The sequence below is a fragment of the Myotis nattereri genome (genome assembly GCF_964212035.1).
Source record: "Myotis nattereri genome assembly, chromosome: 2".
Lineage (NCBI taxonomy): Eukaryota > Metazoa > Chordata > Mammalia > Chiroptera > Vespertilionidae > Myotis > Myotis nattereri.
In genome coordinates, this window is record NC_138076.1 from 138,737,311 (window position 1) to 138,753,622 (window position 16,312).

The following is a 16,312-nucleotide window of genomic DNA, read 5'->3' on the forward strand; positions in this document are numbered from 1 at the left end:
AAGATGGCACATTTCAGGGCGAGTGTAGTAAGTGAAGCATGGTAGGAATGCCACTTGATAGCCAGGCAGCCCAAGGCTCTGACAGCACCTATGTTTGATTTCAACCAACATCCACTTTTTGGACTTTGTGATGCCAGTTACCTTGACTAGAAGATTTTTTTTAAACAAAAGTTACCTAATACCTATGTCCACATACCATAAGATAGCTGTCAAAGCATGTTTGATTTTAAATAGACTTACATGCCTCAGGTCACTATTAATGCATTAAAATAATCTACTGTGCAGTTTTAGGGGGAAAACACACACAAAATAGTTCTCTTAGTGGAGTATGAACACAAAAAATCAAGGGAGCACAAAATATTATTTGCATGGTGTTTAAATCTCATTTTCTTTTTAAATTGAGCATCCTTACTCAACAATTTCTGTGATACTCTAGGAGTCCAGTTGTGCCTGTCAAATTGTATTAGCTATGTAGGAAGTTCTGCCTTCAAGCTGTCTAGCCCAAAGCTGACCACGAGACAAGGCTGTGGCTGACCATGAGACAAGGCTGTGTCACACAGTAATTTTGGATGACAGCTTACCCTGAGCTCATGCAACTCTAGGAGGCAATTAGAATACCGGAGGTCATTAACGCTGTGTTTGATTATGTAACATAGTATAGAAAAAAATTACACACACACAAACGCACACATTGGTGGGGTATTGATTTCTATGAAACAAATGTGTGTGTGTGTGTGTGTTTTCCAAACCGAATGATTTCTGAAGTGAATTTCTAAAGTCTCTTGTGAATTTATAACCAATATTCAGAGATATGTGTACATATAAAATTTAAGGAATATATTGTCTTTAATTGTTTTGTTTTCATTTCTCCAATGAAGTATTTCTGATATTAAGTTGTTCTAAAAAGTATGTCCTACGGTGTGGGGAAGGATGTATTTTATATATGTAAATTTATGTGCAGTTTCGTCCGAAAATATACATATTTAAAAATCCAAAGCTTCCTACTGAGTATTACAAATAGAATTTGTTAGAAGAATTTTCAATTTCCAAAAGAAGAGACACTCAAATATAGTAAATTGGGGGCATAGCCTAAGGAAGTCTTTATAAAAACATTTTGAAGCAGTTAGTTTTGTCTAATTTAAGTGCTGGATGGTCAAATCGGCATACTCTCATGCCATATGCTTCCCTCGGAGCTAGTTTTGATTTGCATAAATGTTAGATGGTTGGAGAATAAACTTAAAAGATGCTTTTTTGTGGTCGGTGAGGGTGTTGGTGGTGCTCGGTGAAGCTGAATTCCAACTCAGCCTTAATGTTACTCTTCTCTCTCCCACTGGTTTGCACTCAGATGTATGGCTGCAGAAATAAGGCCATTATCAGTTCGTTCATTTAGTAACCACAAGGTTAGAGAATGCAGGCTTGATTGCTAGGTAAAGAATGTTCAAACTGTAATTATGATGAATGCACTGTCATAGATTGCTCTGGAGACTTCTGTCAATGACTTGAAATTAAAAGGTTGATTTTCCTTGTTGCCATGCAGTGTTTCCTGACCTGCTTTTCTGAGGTGAGGGCTCACCTATTAAACCAAGGCCCTTGCAAACATTTCAATAATGAGAAAATATACTTCCCTCCCTGCAACTAAACCTCCTGGAGTTAGCACACCATTCTGTAATGAGCCAGGGAAGTTAACAGTCCCTTTTCAGTACTCCTATGTTTAATATTAAATATAAAAAAAATGGACTTAAAGGTACACATGTGTAAAAATTGAATGTTCGCCTGACTGGTGTGGTTCAGTGGTTGAGTGTCAACCTATGAACCAGGAGGTCACGGTTTGATCCCTGGTCAGTGTACATGCTGGATTGTGGGCTCAGTCCTTGGGGGAGGGGGGGTGAGGTGGGGGTGGGGGGAGGGAAGGGGCGTCAGGCAGCCAATCAATGATTCTTTCTTAATGCTGATGTTTCCATTTCTCTCTCCCTCGCCCTTCCTCTCTGAAATCAATAAAAAAAAATAAAAAATAATTGAATGTTCTGCACCTGTCCAATGATGAGCAGCCTGGTAGGCTGTGGTGATTTTCAGGGTGGAAAGAGCATGAGGAGAACAGATGAAGGAGGATGCCAGAGGAAGCTCTGAATCTATACACCTTTCTGACCAGGTTACTTCTGTGGAATCTAAGTAGGCGCAGGAACTGAGTGAATCTGTATTTTGCCCTTTTATTTCTCACTTTGAGAATTACACATGTGGGACCAAAACAAGAGAAGATTGTTTGCGTGAAACTGGTTGAGAATAACCCACTGACCTAAAGGCTATTAAAAGAAACATTAACAGCTCAGCCACTTAAATTACTCAAGTTCACCCTTAGCTGGATGCCAGCATGCACAGGTGAAACCACCATTAAGATAAAAAGGAAGGCTACCTGTGCTCTAGGGTTTGAAGAGTGTGAGGGATGTTGATACCAGCACGGACATTGCCAAATATTAGTACTTCCGTGATCCTTGAGGGAGTTAAACCTTTTTATACAAATTGTGTTATCTGTGTTATAAGCTCAAAAGGCTGCCATGATAATTAATCATGTAACAGATGCAAAGTTCCTAACAAAGCCCTGGCCTATAATAAATGCTCAAGAAGTAACACTTTAAGAAGAGGACGAGGAAAGGCAGTAACACCAGGAATTTAGCTAAAAATGAAGCAACTTTTGATTTTATGTAATTTAAGAGACTTGTAATTTATAATTTGGAGCACAAGAAAATTAGATGACTGTGTTGGTAAATAAGAAATGACACCTTCAAATGACCTCATGAGTTGAACTAGAATCGAGGGGACTTGATGTAGCTAAAAATGATGCACTCCTGAGTAAAATGTTTGACGGGTGAATGCCTGAGCGCCTGTAAACTTACTGTGAGCAAGGGCTTTAACTTGCTTCTTTTACTACCATCTCCCTTGCACTTAGAACAGTGCCCAATACATAGGGAGTGCTCGTGTGTGCGTGTGTGTGTGTGTGTGTGTGTGTGTGTGTGTGTGTGTGTGTGATGTGCATGAGTACGTGCTGAGAAAGAACAGGACATTCCCTTTGGTCTGTGGGTACTTATATAGTACTGTGTGTCCTCACTGCTTTTTAAAATTTCAGGAAAAAATACAGAGTAGGGAAAGTAATTTTGGTTCTTGGGCAAGTAAGAATTTTGGCTGACTGTGGTTGGGAACACAATGATTAGTCTGAAAAGTTGTTGAGTATAATTTGTGGTTGGTAACGGATCTATGACTCCCATCTCAGCGATTCAAAGCAAACTCAGTGCCTTTGAAATCAGACATGGTGAAGTAAAAATGAAGTTTTCTTCTCACATTATGCTTCACTGTCTTCAGCTTCTAACAATACTCTCTGTTATACACTGTGTTCTCTTTCTTTCTTTCTTTTTTACCATAAAGTGTATTTTTTAATCTTTCCATGTTGCTATATAAAGTTCTAGCCTACTTATTTTGCTCTTTGTACAATATTCCATTATGTATATTTAGTTTATTTAGTTCATCCATTTTATTGTAGATGGAAATTTGGATATTCCCAATTCTTTTATTTTTTTAATCCTTTATTGTTGAGAGTATTACAGATGTTCCTCCATGCCCCCCACCCCCATTGCACCCTCCACTCAGGTCCCACTCCGCCTCAGGCCTTCACCACCCTATTTATTACCTATGTCCATGGGTAATGCAGGCATGTATATAAGTTTTTTTATTAATCTCTTCCCACCCCCCTCCTCACTTCCCTCTGAGATTCATCACTGTTCCATGTTTACATGCCTCTGGTTCTATTTTATTCATCAGTTTATTTTGTTCATTATATTCCTTATTTATTTTTATTTTAGGCTCAATTGTTGATAGATATGTATTTATTGCCATTTTGTTGTTCATATTTTTGATATAAATATATATTTTTTTCTTTTTTTTCCTTTTAAATATATTTTTTTGATTTTTTACAGAGAGGACAGGAGAGGGATAGAGAGTTAGAAATATCAATGAGAGAGAAACATCGATCAGCTGCCTCCTGCACATCCCCTACTGGGGATGTGCCTGCAACCAAGGTACATGCCCTTGACGGGAATTGAACCTGGGACCCTTGAGTCCGCAGGCCGACGCTCTATCCACTGAGCCAAACCGGTTAGGGCTTCTTCTTAAAGAAGACCCTTCAACATTTCATGGTTTGGTGGTGATGAACTCCTTTAGCTTTTTCTTGTCTGTGAAGTTCTTTATCTGACCTTCAATTCTAAATGATAGCTTTGTTGGGTAGAGTCCTCTTTGTTGTAGGTCCTTGCTTTTCATCACTTTGATTATTTCTTGCAGCTCGCCTCTGGCCTACAGAGTTTCTGTTGAGAACTCAGCTGACAGTCATATGGGTGCACACCTGTCCAAGAGAAAGCTGCCCCCCCCCCAGTTTATGCAAACCCAGTTTATGCTCTGATGCAGATAATTTAGTCCCTCCCTGTATGTCCCTGAATCCTTTCAAACTTCTGCCTCAGTGCTGGAGCTCAGAGAGAATGAGTCTGAGTAAGTCCTTGTTTGGGCACTTTAAGAGTATCTGGGATTCCAAATACCATCAGTGACACTCAGCATCAAGTCTGCTATTTTTTAAATATATTTTTATTGATTTCAGAGAGGAAAGTGGAGGGGGATAGAGATAGAAGCATCAATGATGTGACATGTAGGCTGCCTCCTACATGTCACCCCACTGGGGATCGAGCCCACAACCTGGGCATGTGCCCTGACCAAGAATCAACCCTGGGTCATAGGTCAACACTTAATCCCTGAGTCAAACTGGCCAGGCAACTCTGCTATTTTTTATAGCTCAAAGTTATGGGAACTTCTACTCCTGGCACTGGTACCCTGGGCTAAGGGGTCTGGTGCGGGGCTGGGACCCTTGTTCCCCATGGGGACCTCCACTTCCAAGATATCTTTCCCAATTGAAAACACACCACACATGTGTGTCAGACCAGCCTGTTCATCACCTCTGCTCCTCCTACCAGTCTCAATGTGGCTTCTTTAATTATTTAGTTGTAAGGCTTCCATTCAATTAGATTTCAGGTGGTTCTGAATGATGGTAGTTCTGTGGTTTTGTTGTAATTTTGATGTGGTTGTGGGAGGAGGCGAGTACTGCGTTTACCTACATTGCCATCTTGGCTCTCCTCTCCCGGATATTCCCAGTTCTTGAACACAAAACCAACTTTCCTTAGAATCTCTTATATTCTGGCACCTATAGTACATTTACAAGAGCAAAAGTTAGCATACATTATTTTTCAAATCCATTTGATTATGGATTTTTTTTTCTGGGACTCTTGTGGAAATACTGTTCTATAGAATATATTTTGAGAAAAAAAAGTCTAGAGAAATAACATATGGGTTAACTATGTATTTCACTTTGAAAATGAATAAGACCAATATAATATATCAATAAACAAATGCTAAGTCTGAATGCACAAAGTATTGGGAGCCATAATGTCACTTTATATACATGCAAATAAAATATAGCAGACAATAATGTCATTGTGTAGAAAATGGTATAATATTTCAGATATAGACAAAAACAAAAGCTACAAAATAAAATAAATATACATGTTATGTATTGAGAAAATTTAAAAATCTCACTCAAAAGATAAATAGCTTCTTAATTATACCTTTTAAAATTGTTTTGGTATTAAAGTTTCGGGAATATGAATCATTCATTTCTTGTTACAACAAAACTATATTAAGTGTATGCAGTTTGTCAGGAACTATATGAAGTCTTGAGGATATGAAAATAAACAACATAACTACGTTGCCTTAAAGGAATGTACTGCTGACTTGGAGGAGATGGACACATAATCCAATTAATATAAACACAATACTGTAAGTGCACTGATAGATTTTGAACAAGGAATTATAGAGCATCAATAAGGAAAGCTGGTGCTTTATGAATAAATTAGGCAGACAGGATGGGTGATTGTATTCCAGGTACAGGAAGTAGTATGACAACAAGAGAGATTAAGTTCGAAAGGTGGAAATACAAACAGGAAAGAAAAATCTCTGACAGATGTGGAAGATACACCTTTTAAGAAAGAGGTTTGAAAGGGTCAGTGTCATCTATACATCAATGGAATTTGTAAGCATATAATGTTCCTTGTGTGTGGTACTTTGGTGATGAGTTTTGAGTGCTTGTTAGTGATGAAAATCCCTGATTTGCCTCAAATGTGAACTATGAAAGATCTTTGGGGTCAAGTGTGACAACTATGTCTCGGTTAACTCTATATCTTCAGCACTTAACAAGGCTCTGGTAGGTAGTAGGTGCTCATTAAATATTGTATGGATGGATAGTTAGCGGGATGATAAATTTGTATAATTTGTACAGTTGAGGAATTTGATGATTTTTCATTTTCAGCCAGAAGGAGGCAGTGTTGCAGAAATTTAAAAATTTTGAAATCAGTGGATTGTTTTTAACTATGTGACTGTGAGTGATTTATCCACCTGTGCTAAGCTTCAATATCCTTACATTCAAAATAGGGAAGAGATGATGTAATTCATTCAAAATGCTAAATTGTTTTTGTCTATATCTGAAATATTATACCATATTCTCCACAATGACATTATTGTCTGTTATGTTTTATTTGCATGTATATAAAGTGACCCCTACTCAAAAATGATAATTGTTATTATTCAGTGAGAAATAAAGCTAATTAATTATAAAAGGGCCATGTTTAGATGATTTAAAAGTTAAAGTCTGTTTAAATTTAATGTATTTGAAACTAGGAAGCTCTGAAAAGTTCTGTGATCTTAAAAAAATATATATAATTTTTACAAAGACTGAAAGAAGGACAAATTAGAAGGAGAAAGCTCATGATCAGGAAGAGAAAAGACAACATATTGTCATCATTCAGAATGAAATAGATTGTTTGGGTTCAAAGTCCAGCTATACCATTGACTAAGTGTCTAACTTTGGGGAAATGTCTTAACTTCTCTATGCCTCAATGAGATTTAGAAAAAGAAAATTTATACTCTTAGAGCAGTTTTAGGTTCACAGCAAAATTGAGGGACAGGTACAGAGCTTTCTCATATACCTCCTGTAACCACACATGCATAGCCTCCCTCATTAAAAATATCCCCCATCAGAGTGGTACATTTCTTATATGTAATTGATGAACTTACATTGACACAGCATCACCCAAAGTCCATAGTTTACATTATGGTTCACTCTACATTATGGAACATGCTACATGTTTGAAAAATGTATAATGATATATATCTGTCATGCTATCATACAGAGTATTCTACTGTCCTAAAAGTTATCTGTACTTGGTCTATTTATCCACCCACCCTCACAGCACCTGGCAAGAATTAATCCTTTTACTATATCTATAGTTTTTATTTTTTTTTCAGAATGGTATATAGTTGGAATCATACAGAATGTAGCCTTTATCAGATTGTTGTTGTTCTTTTCACTTAGTAATATGCATTTAATGTTCCTCCATGTTTCTTTCCTGGCTTGTTAGCTCATTTCATTTTTAGCACTTTATAATATTCCATTGTTTGGACATAGCACCATTTGTTTATCTATTCACCTACTGAAAGGCAACTTGGTTACTTACAAGTTTTAGCAATTATGAATAAAGCTGCTATAAACACCCATGTGCAGGTTTTTGTGTAGATAATTCTCAACTCTTTGGGTTAAATACCAAGGTGTGAGATTGCTGGATTATATGATAAGAATATATAGTTTTGTTTAGTGAGATATTGTATTTTTCAGTGTTTTAATAGGATGAATCAGATAATCAATATAAATTGCTTGGCAGAGTACCTGGCATATCAATCCATGCTAATTATATTTTCTTTTTTTAAAAAATATATTTTATTGATTTTTTTACAGAAAGGAAGGGAAAAGGAGAGGGATAGAGAGTTAGAAAGATCTATGAGAGAGAAACATCAATCAGCTGCCTCCTGCACATTCCCTATCGGGTATGTGCCCGCAACCAAGGTACATGCCCTTGACCAGAATCGAACCTGGGACCCTTGAGTCTGCAGGTCGACGCTCTATCCATTGAGCCAAACCGGTTAGGGCATAATTATATTTTCTGATATTATTTCATAAAAGATTATATAAAACTCAATTATTGACAGTATGGATGGAAAAGTAGGTAGAGAAAAAAAATCAGAAGAAAAGTGTAAAATCATTTGATAATTAACTCCATGTGAAGTAGTCGCATCTACAGCAGTCCTAGATATGCAGAATATGTTGTCTAATACTTGTTCCTCTGCCTGGAAGGAATACCTTGCCTCGAGTCTCCTAGTTCCCCACCCTCCCTTTGAACTAATTAAGAAGGATTATGCAAGGTAATTGTAAGTAATGGTTATCCAATTCTTCGAATAAGAAAAAAGAGTATTGCTAAATGCACCCTGGATCTGAATCATATAAACCTGATGAACAACTAAGGTTAAAATGGTGTAGTGGAAAAGCACTAGACACACAGTCTGGGGAGCCAAGTTCATGGCCTAACTCACTCTCCATGGCTTGCTTTGTGAACTTGGATTTAATTCTTAGTAATTGAGTTTCCTCCACCATAAAATAGGAAGGAGACTCCCTCACTGGTTATTAGAGAGCAAGATGAGATAATGAATGTGAAAGTAGTGCCTGAAATATTCAAGAAGTCAATAAGTGTAAGTCTAATTTTAATACATGGAGTCACTAAATAGCTTGCTCATAATCAGTGCCATGGTAATAAATAAAAAATGCAAAGTCATCTGTCACCAATAGCATCTTGAGTAAATGTCATGTCATGGTACATTTCTTACAATTGATGAATTTACATTGACACATCGTCACTCAATTTTGAATAGCCGAATGCACTTGCAGAGTTATATTTTTCTCTTATTCTCTACACATAAAAGCATATTTCTACATTGCAGGGGGTTTGATAATAGAAATACATAGGAAGAAGCCAAAAAAAATCACATATTATTCACTACCTGGAAATATTCAATTTCTTTTGTTTTTTTATCTTTCTGTATGTAACAAGCTAAATCTCCAGAAAGATCAACCCAAATATATGTTTCTTAAAATGTCTATGTTAAATACACATAATTGATTTCTGTTTTATAATAATATTCATGAGCATAGGGTTACATTTAAGTGACTATATGTTTGTATCATTTTTGTTGTTGTTAATCCACTCCTGGGGATATTTTTTTATTGATTTTTAGAGAGAGTGGAAGGGAGGGAGAGAGACAGAGAAATATTGATGTGAAAGAGACACTTTGATCAGTTGCCAGGGATCAAGCTTGCAACTGAGGTACATGCCCTTGACTGGAATCAAACCCAGTACCCTTAAGTCCTGGGCTGACACTCTATCCACTGAGCCAAACCATCCAAGGGTTAAATGACTATCCTATCTAATAATAGACAAACATGGTAATTGACTGTACCTTCGCTACGTCTCCCATTGGCTAATCAGCATGATATGCAAATTAACCACCAACAAAGATGGTGGTTAATTTGCATACATAGGCTCCAAGCAGTGGAGCAAAGCCTGATGGCCCAGGGCCAGTGGAGCAGCAAGGCCTCATGGCCTCGGGGCCAGCGGAGCAGCGAAGCCTGACGTTTCCGGGGCCAGCTCTGGCCAGAACTCAGACAGAGCGAAGGCCTGGGCCCCAGGTGCTGGAGGCAAACCGGTGCCAGCAGCCAGGGGAAAGGAAGGCCCATTGCACGAATCTCTTCATGCAACAGGCCTCTAGTATGTTAATAATACACAATGCAGAACCTTTGTCTCTTTCTTCTTTTCTCCATCAAAGTATGCAGTTCATACAAAGGCTTCATTTTTATGCAAATTTTTATTGTTCTCTACTTGTTTATTTCCATTCTCCAGTTAAATAACATATCAGAAAATATCAATAGCATTTAAGCAGGCAGCAATTAGGGGAGAAAACCCTTATATGTAATGCCAGCCCAAATGGAGCAAGGGACCCTTTCATCTTGATTTTAAGCTCTCCTTCTATTCTGATGGCTTTGAAGTGCTCACTTGGGCTGAAGCCACTCAGAAAAATTCAGCAAAATAAGTGGTTTGACGCAAGCAAAAATATAATCCCTGAACTTTTCCCAGCTTTGTGTAATCATCATATTTGTTTACTTTATACTAAACTTGCCTTTGTGGAGGTTACATTAACCAAACATATTTCCCCCATTTTTTAAAATCCTCTGACAGTGCTTTCTCAGTCTGCAGCTAAGTTTCCCCAAGTACTTAAATATTTGACAAGCACCAATTTTGTTACTAAGACTCACTCTAAATTATTAAATATATATATAGACCCGTTTATTATTTTTCAAAAATGTTTTAAAATAATGTCTGCTTATAAGAGTAGCAGAATAGGCAAATTTGATTTCTTGATCTTCTTTTAAAGTAATTTTTACAGTGTCTAAACTCTGCTTAGTAGTAAAATTGTCCATATTATATACAGTTGTTTGTATGAAGAATAATACAATAATCAATAAGTAATAGTACAAGAATGAACTCTATGTTTCCTCTACTGTACTCACGACTCTAAATCTAAACCTACTTCTGCCCCACCCTGTACTGTCTGATCGCATTCAGGGGAAGGAAGCCACTGAAGTGTCACTTGTTGTACAGAGCAATACTCCAAAACTTCCAATATTTCATAACATGACCCACTTTCATTTACTGAAAATAAATATCAATTGAGCACCCACTATGTCGTAGACATTGGGAGTATAGTAGTGAAGTCAGACAAAGTCCCATTTCATATGGAGTTTACAATTAAGAAGAAAGGCTATGCATAAATTAGTAAGAGACTCTTTGATAATGTTATCAAGTCTTAAGTCCACTTATTATTTTGTAAGAGGTACATTCTCTTTCTTTATCTTGTTAATGGGTAAATGAACTTTTTAATCTCTGAATAGCACATTTAGTAGGATTTTTTTGGTTGGTGTTGGTGGTAGTATTTTTGTTGTGTGTTCTTTGATGATCCGGTATGTACAGTCACAACATTGCTCTCTATAGGAATAAAAGTGTAAGATTTTTTGAGGGGTTAACAAAATTAGCCAAATTTAAATTTCTATATTATTAATACACTAGGAGCCCAGCGTGCGATTCGAAATCGCCAAGTGCCACCCACTCCCTCTCTGGCCCTTGAAGCAGCCACAGCCACTGCTGACCATGCCCTCTCTGCTGCAACCCCCCCCCGACACTGCGAGCGCAACCGCCTCCTATCGGGTCAACCCGTTACGGTGTCCTGGTTAATTAGCATATTTCTCTGTTTTTTACATATATATATTATCATATGAATGTTAAGTTCAGTACAATATATCTGATACATTTTGAAACATATTTTATCCATTCATCTAAGCAGCATACTATAATAAAATGTATATTTTAAATACAATGAATTCAAATTTTTTGAATGTTGGAATCAAGTTAATTTAATAACAGCAATATATGTATATAGCCAGTCAATTGAGTCATTTTTTTTTTCATTCTTTACATTCAAAAGATTAGACTTTAACTTTTTAAATTTATGTTGGAATGTTGTTTTTCCTTAATCTGAAATATGTCTTCAAATATGTTTTTTTCCCTTTTCAGGAATTTGCTGCACTGACAAAAGAATTAAATGCATGTAGGGAACAACTTCTAGAAAAGGAAGAAGAAATTTCTGAACTTAAAGCTGAAAGAAATAACACAAGAGTAAGTATAAAACTGCCTCTGCTTGAAATTGATTCCATATATATATATAATTCAGTGCCTTATCTCTTACATGGGCATAAAAAATAAATATTTAAAAACTTCAGGAAGACTTTAAGCCGACATCACTTACAGTCAGTTACTTAAAGTAAAGGACAATATACTACAAAACTCAAAACAGGAAGACAGGAAGCCTAAACTAGAGTTTCAGGCACTAAATTACCATGTTGCCTTAGAAAATGTCCCTTTCCCCTGTCCTTTTTGCTTTTTTCAATTTTAAAAAGCAAGGCTGGGTTTCGATACAGAATTTCAAACTTTCAAAGTGTCACACTGGAGTGGGCGACCAATACCTCAGAGGCCGGAGATAGGCACAGGGGAGAGGTTTGAGGGGGGAGCATGAGTTTCGATTATGAGGTAATATGAGGGAGTGTTGTGGCCTTGGCCTTACCTCACCCAGCAAAATATTTATTTATAAAAAATTTTTAAAAGTTTTAAAATGCAAAACCACTGGAACAGAAATCTCCAAGTTCAAAGAGACCTACTTTTTCTGTTTTAGAAGATTGTCATGGAGACTTTCATTTCTGATTTCTGAGTTTAGGAAAATGATGGAATATACTATATTCTCCTCTTGGACACCCACGTATTGTTTCAATCTCATAACATTTAACATTCAAGTTCAAAATGTGATTGAAGATTCCGTCTTTTCTAGCTATGAAGTCACTAAATTTAATAAAATGTATAAATTACCATAATGCCCAGAAATGAGAGCAGCTATTCTACTAATTAACATAGAGAAAAAATACTTTTGTGTGATGTAGCTCAACTTCATATAAAGTAGGTGAAAAATATTTTAAATGTTAGAGTTCTAACAGATTAATGCTGAGAAAACAAGTTATAGTTAATGTACTTGTTCATTTTATGCTTGGTCTTGGAGAGTAATATAAAAATTATAGCTTCATAAACAGTGAGCTAGTGCGCTAATGAGAGATACTGCTACATGAACAATGGTTATATCATCAGATTCAGTTTATCTCCTGATTCATCAGGGGCTTGTTTTATGCCTGTGCACACAGGAACTGGTTTTTATTGCGACTCTGATGAGCCAGTCTCATGGTGCTCCAAACAGGACAAAATGAGAAGTTTAGATCGTGTTATTTAGGGATCAGGTTAATTTTTTTTCTCCCTCTATATATTGCCCCACCCTTGACTTTTGAGTTACACTGTATTTTTTCCCACCCAAATTTAAAGTTTATTTCTGCCATGAACTTTATTCTGCCCGGTTTCACTGCTCTCTATCTTAACACTTCTGGCTACATTCCCTGATGTAGCACAATATGCCAAATGTAAAAGTAGGAGCCAGAAGCTGAAAATGGAGGGAGATGCAAACCTCCAGGTAGCTTTCAACTATTTCTCATATTTAAAATGCACAGAAACTCTCTTATTGGTTGTGTATCTATTTCTGCTTTATGTAGCCTTTCTTTCCACATCCCTGTTACCCCTTTCCACAGCCCTGTGTGGGAGATGTTATAATTATCTCCATTTTGCAGATGAGTCAGCTGAGCTCAGAAAAGGGCAGATAACTTGCCAGAAGTCATGCAGTGATAAATAGCACATAAGGGATTTAAAAACTAAGGCAGAATAACTCCAGAGCCTGTACCCTTAGCCATAAGGCCTTCAGCACAATTATTCAATTTAAATCCATGAAAAAACGCCTAGGTTTACTACAGCTTATATGAGACATTGCCTAAGAATTAATGGCTACCATATAGAGTATGTCAGTTCTCCTTAATTGTGACTAATTTCAGAGAACTGGGAGATTTGGGGACATCATCCACACGGTTTTCACCATATTATACCCCAAGAGGTCCAAAAGTACCTGTGACTATTGTACCTGCAAAGGAGCTTGGGTAGTAAAAGAACAAAGGCAAGCTATATTTGAAATACCTATTCAGGAGTCAATGTGAGCAAAATACAAGTATTAAGTTTCATTAGGACAGTAGAAATTGAAGCCATTGATTTTAAACATGAATAATAGTTACTTTGAAAACATGGATAAACCTGGAGAATGTTTTTCTTTTCTTTCTTTTAAAATTAATTTAAAATTATTTTTTACATACAATACTATATTACTTTCAGGTGTACAAATTGGAGATTAGACATTTATGTACCTTATGAAGACATCACCGAAATGTGTCTACTTCTCATCTGCCACCATTCATAGTTATTACAGTATTATTGACTATACTAGAAGCCTGGTGCATGAAATTTGTGCACGGGAGAGGGGAAGTCCCTCAGCTTGGCCTGCACCCTCTCCAAACCAAGACCCCTCAGGGATGTCTGACTGCCAGTTTAGGCCCGATCCTAACTGGCAGTCGGACATCCCTCTTGCAATCTGGAACTGCTGGCTCCTAACTGCTCGCCTGTCTGCCTGCCTGATCACCCCTAACCTCTCTGCCTGCCTGCCTGATCAACCCTAATCACTTCTGCCTACCTATCTGATGTCCCTAACTGCTCCCCTGCCAGCCTGATCACCCCCTAACTGTTCCCCTACTGGCATGATCGCCCCCTAACAGCTCCACTGCCTGCCTCATCACCCCTAACTGCCTCTGCCTTGGGCTCTGCCACCACAGCTTTGTCCAGAAGGACATCCAGAAGGTCATTTGGCTATCCGGTCTAATTAGCATATTGCTCTTTTATTAGCATAGATTCCCTACAACCCTGTGACTATTTTTATAATTTGTGATTTGTACTTCTTAATCCCCTTTACTTTTTTCACCTGTCCTCCACCTAGAAAACATTTCTCTACTTTCCTTAAAATCAGTTATATGAAGGATTTTTTTTGTTGATTATGTCAAAGGAAAATGAATTTATGAAGTCTTCCTTGTGCAAAGTATTGGTTATATGACAACTACCTAAGTTACATAATCACCTCTGACCTTCTCCACCACACAAAAAATATAAAGGGCTGAAAACTAGCAATACCCATCTCTTCCTCCATAATGCCCTATTAAATGTTGCTAAATATAACAGTTTTATAGATTTTATATAATCGTTTTTCTTCTATATGTTGTGTTTTCCCTTTGCTATAAACACCAACTTATTGGTCATTTAGAGAAAGTAACAAGCTAGTATTTTCTTCTCACACCTGCAAAAATTTTTGATTGGTGTTAGATTGTGAGAAAGTTTAAAGTAGAATTGCATGTTTTAATTTCCATGGTTCTCATAAACTTGTCCTTTTATCTTGAGTAGTTAACATATGGGTTGAAATAACACAAAAAAAGACAATCACAAAGAGAACTCATAAATGGATAAAGGTATTTGTGTTAATTTTGAGTATCATAAAAAATCAGATCAGAAGGGCCCTCCTGTTTGATATTTGGATGAATTATACCTTCTTTGAAATAGAAAACGGAAGTTTTCAATGGAGTTTAATGAATAAAGTTTATTTAATATATCAAGTAATAAAAATGATAATATAATAGCTGAATTAATTAAGTACAAAATGTTTTTCTAAGGGTTTCACATGTTTAACCCACTTTATCCTTGTGGCACTCCCACTTTCCGCACTTAACTGATGAGAAAACTGACATAATAAGTAACTTGCATCAGGTCACATGACTGATAAGTGACACACCTAAGGAATCCATTGCTCAGCTTCACCACAGGTGATGTATCTAAGAAATCATATTCCTATGTAATTCACAAGTCACATGTGCTATGACAAAATTGTGTTTAAGGAAGAGCAGAGCCCTTTTTTGGTGTGTAATTCATTCCTAATCTGTTCAATAATTTATTTTTGCCTCAATGTGTGGAAAATAATGTACTAGGTATTTATTGTGGTGTCCAAGCTGAAAGTTTTGGCTATGTATCATGTTGTCACTACAGAAACAACTGGTCCCTTGCCCCAAAATATGAGTGAATGAAAATCCAACTGCCTCAAGTAATTAAATTGAGGACATCCAAATAAAAGCATCCTAATGTTATTACTTGATTGTACAAATATTATAGCAAGTATTTACAGAAACTATTAAACAAGCTTTATTGTTTAATATTACCACACTAATAAAATATAGAAAAAGGTGATTAAATAAAACTTATCATTCTTAATACTCTGATCACACTTAGATAAAGTTATACGTAGAGAAAATAACTTATTTCTGATGTTTATTTCAACTTACTCAATTTGATTACTAAAATGTACATGGTTTTTTATTCAGAATTATCTGAATTAATGACGAGATAAAAGGAAAACCAAAAATGTTGATATAGTTACTATCTCTTAATACCGGAGTGGAGAATTTTTTAATATGTTCTTATTGATTTCAGAGAGGAAGGGAGAGGGAGAGAGAGATATAGAAACATCAATGATGAGAGAGAATCATTGATCGACTGCCTTCTGCACACCCCACACTGGGGATCCAGCCTGCAGCCTGGGCATGTGCCCTAATCGAGAATCGAGCCTTGACCTCCTGGTTCATAGGTCGATGCTCAACCACTGAGCCACGGTGGCTGGGCTCAGAGTACATAATTTTTGTTGTTGTTTTGGAACTGTTTCAACTGTTTTTGTGGCTGAGGATCTCAAAGGATGGTTGTAACGATTGCATAACTTTGAAAAG

At 36.8% G+C, this 16,312-nt stretch overlaps 1 protein-coding gene across 1 annotated transcript in view; it reads left to right on the forward strand.

Moving 5' to 3' along the window:
• PPFIA2 (PTPRF interacting protein alpha 2) overlaps positions 1–16,312 on the forward strand; it is a 471,528-nt gene that overhangs the window by 285,565 nt on the left and 169,651 nt on the right. Inside the window, exon 5 of the mRNA XM_081084175.1 lies at positions 11,598–11,699. Within this exon, the coding sequence (XP_080940301.1) occupies positions 11,598–11,699 (102 nt within the window). The remainder of the gene's footprint in view (positions 1–11,597; positions 11,700–16,312) is intronic.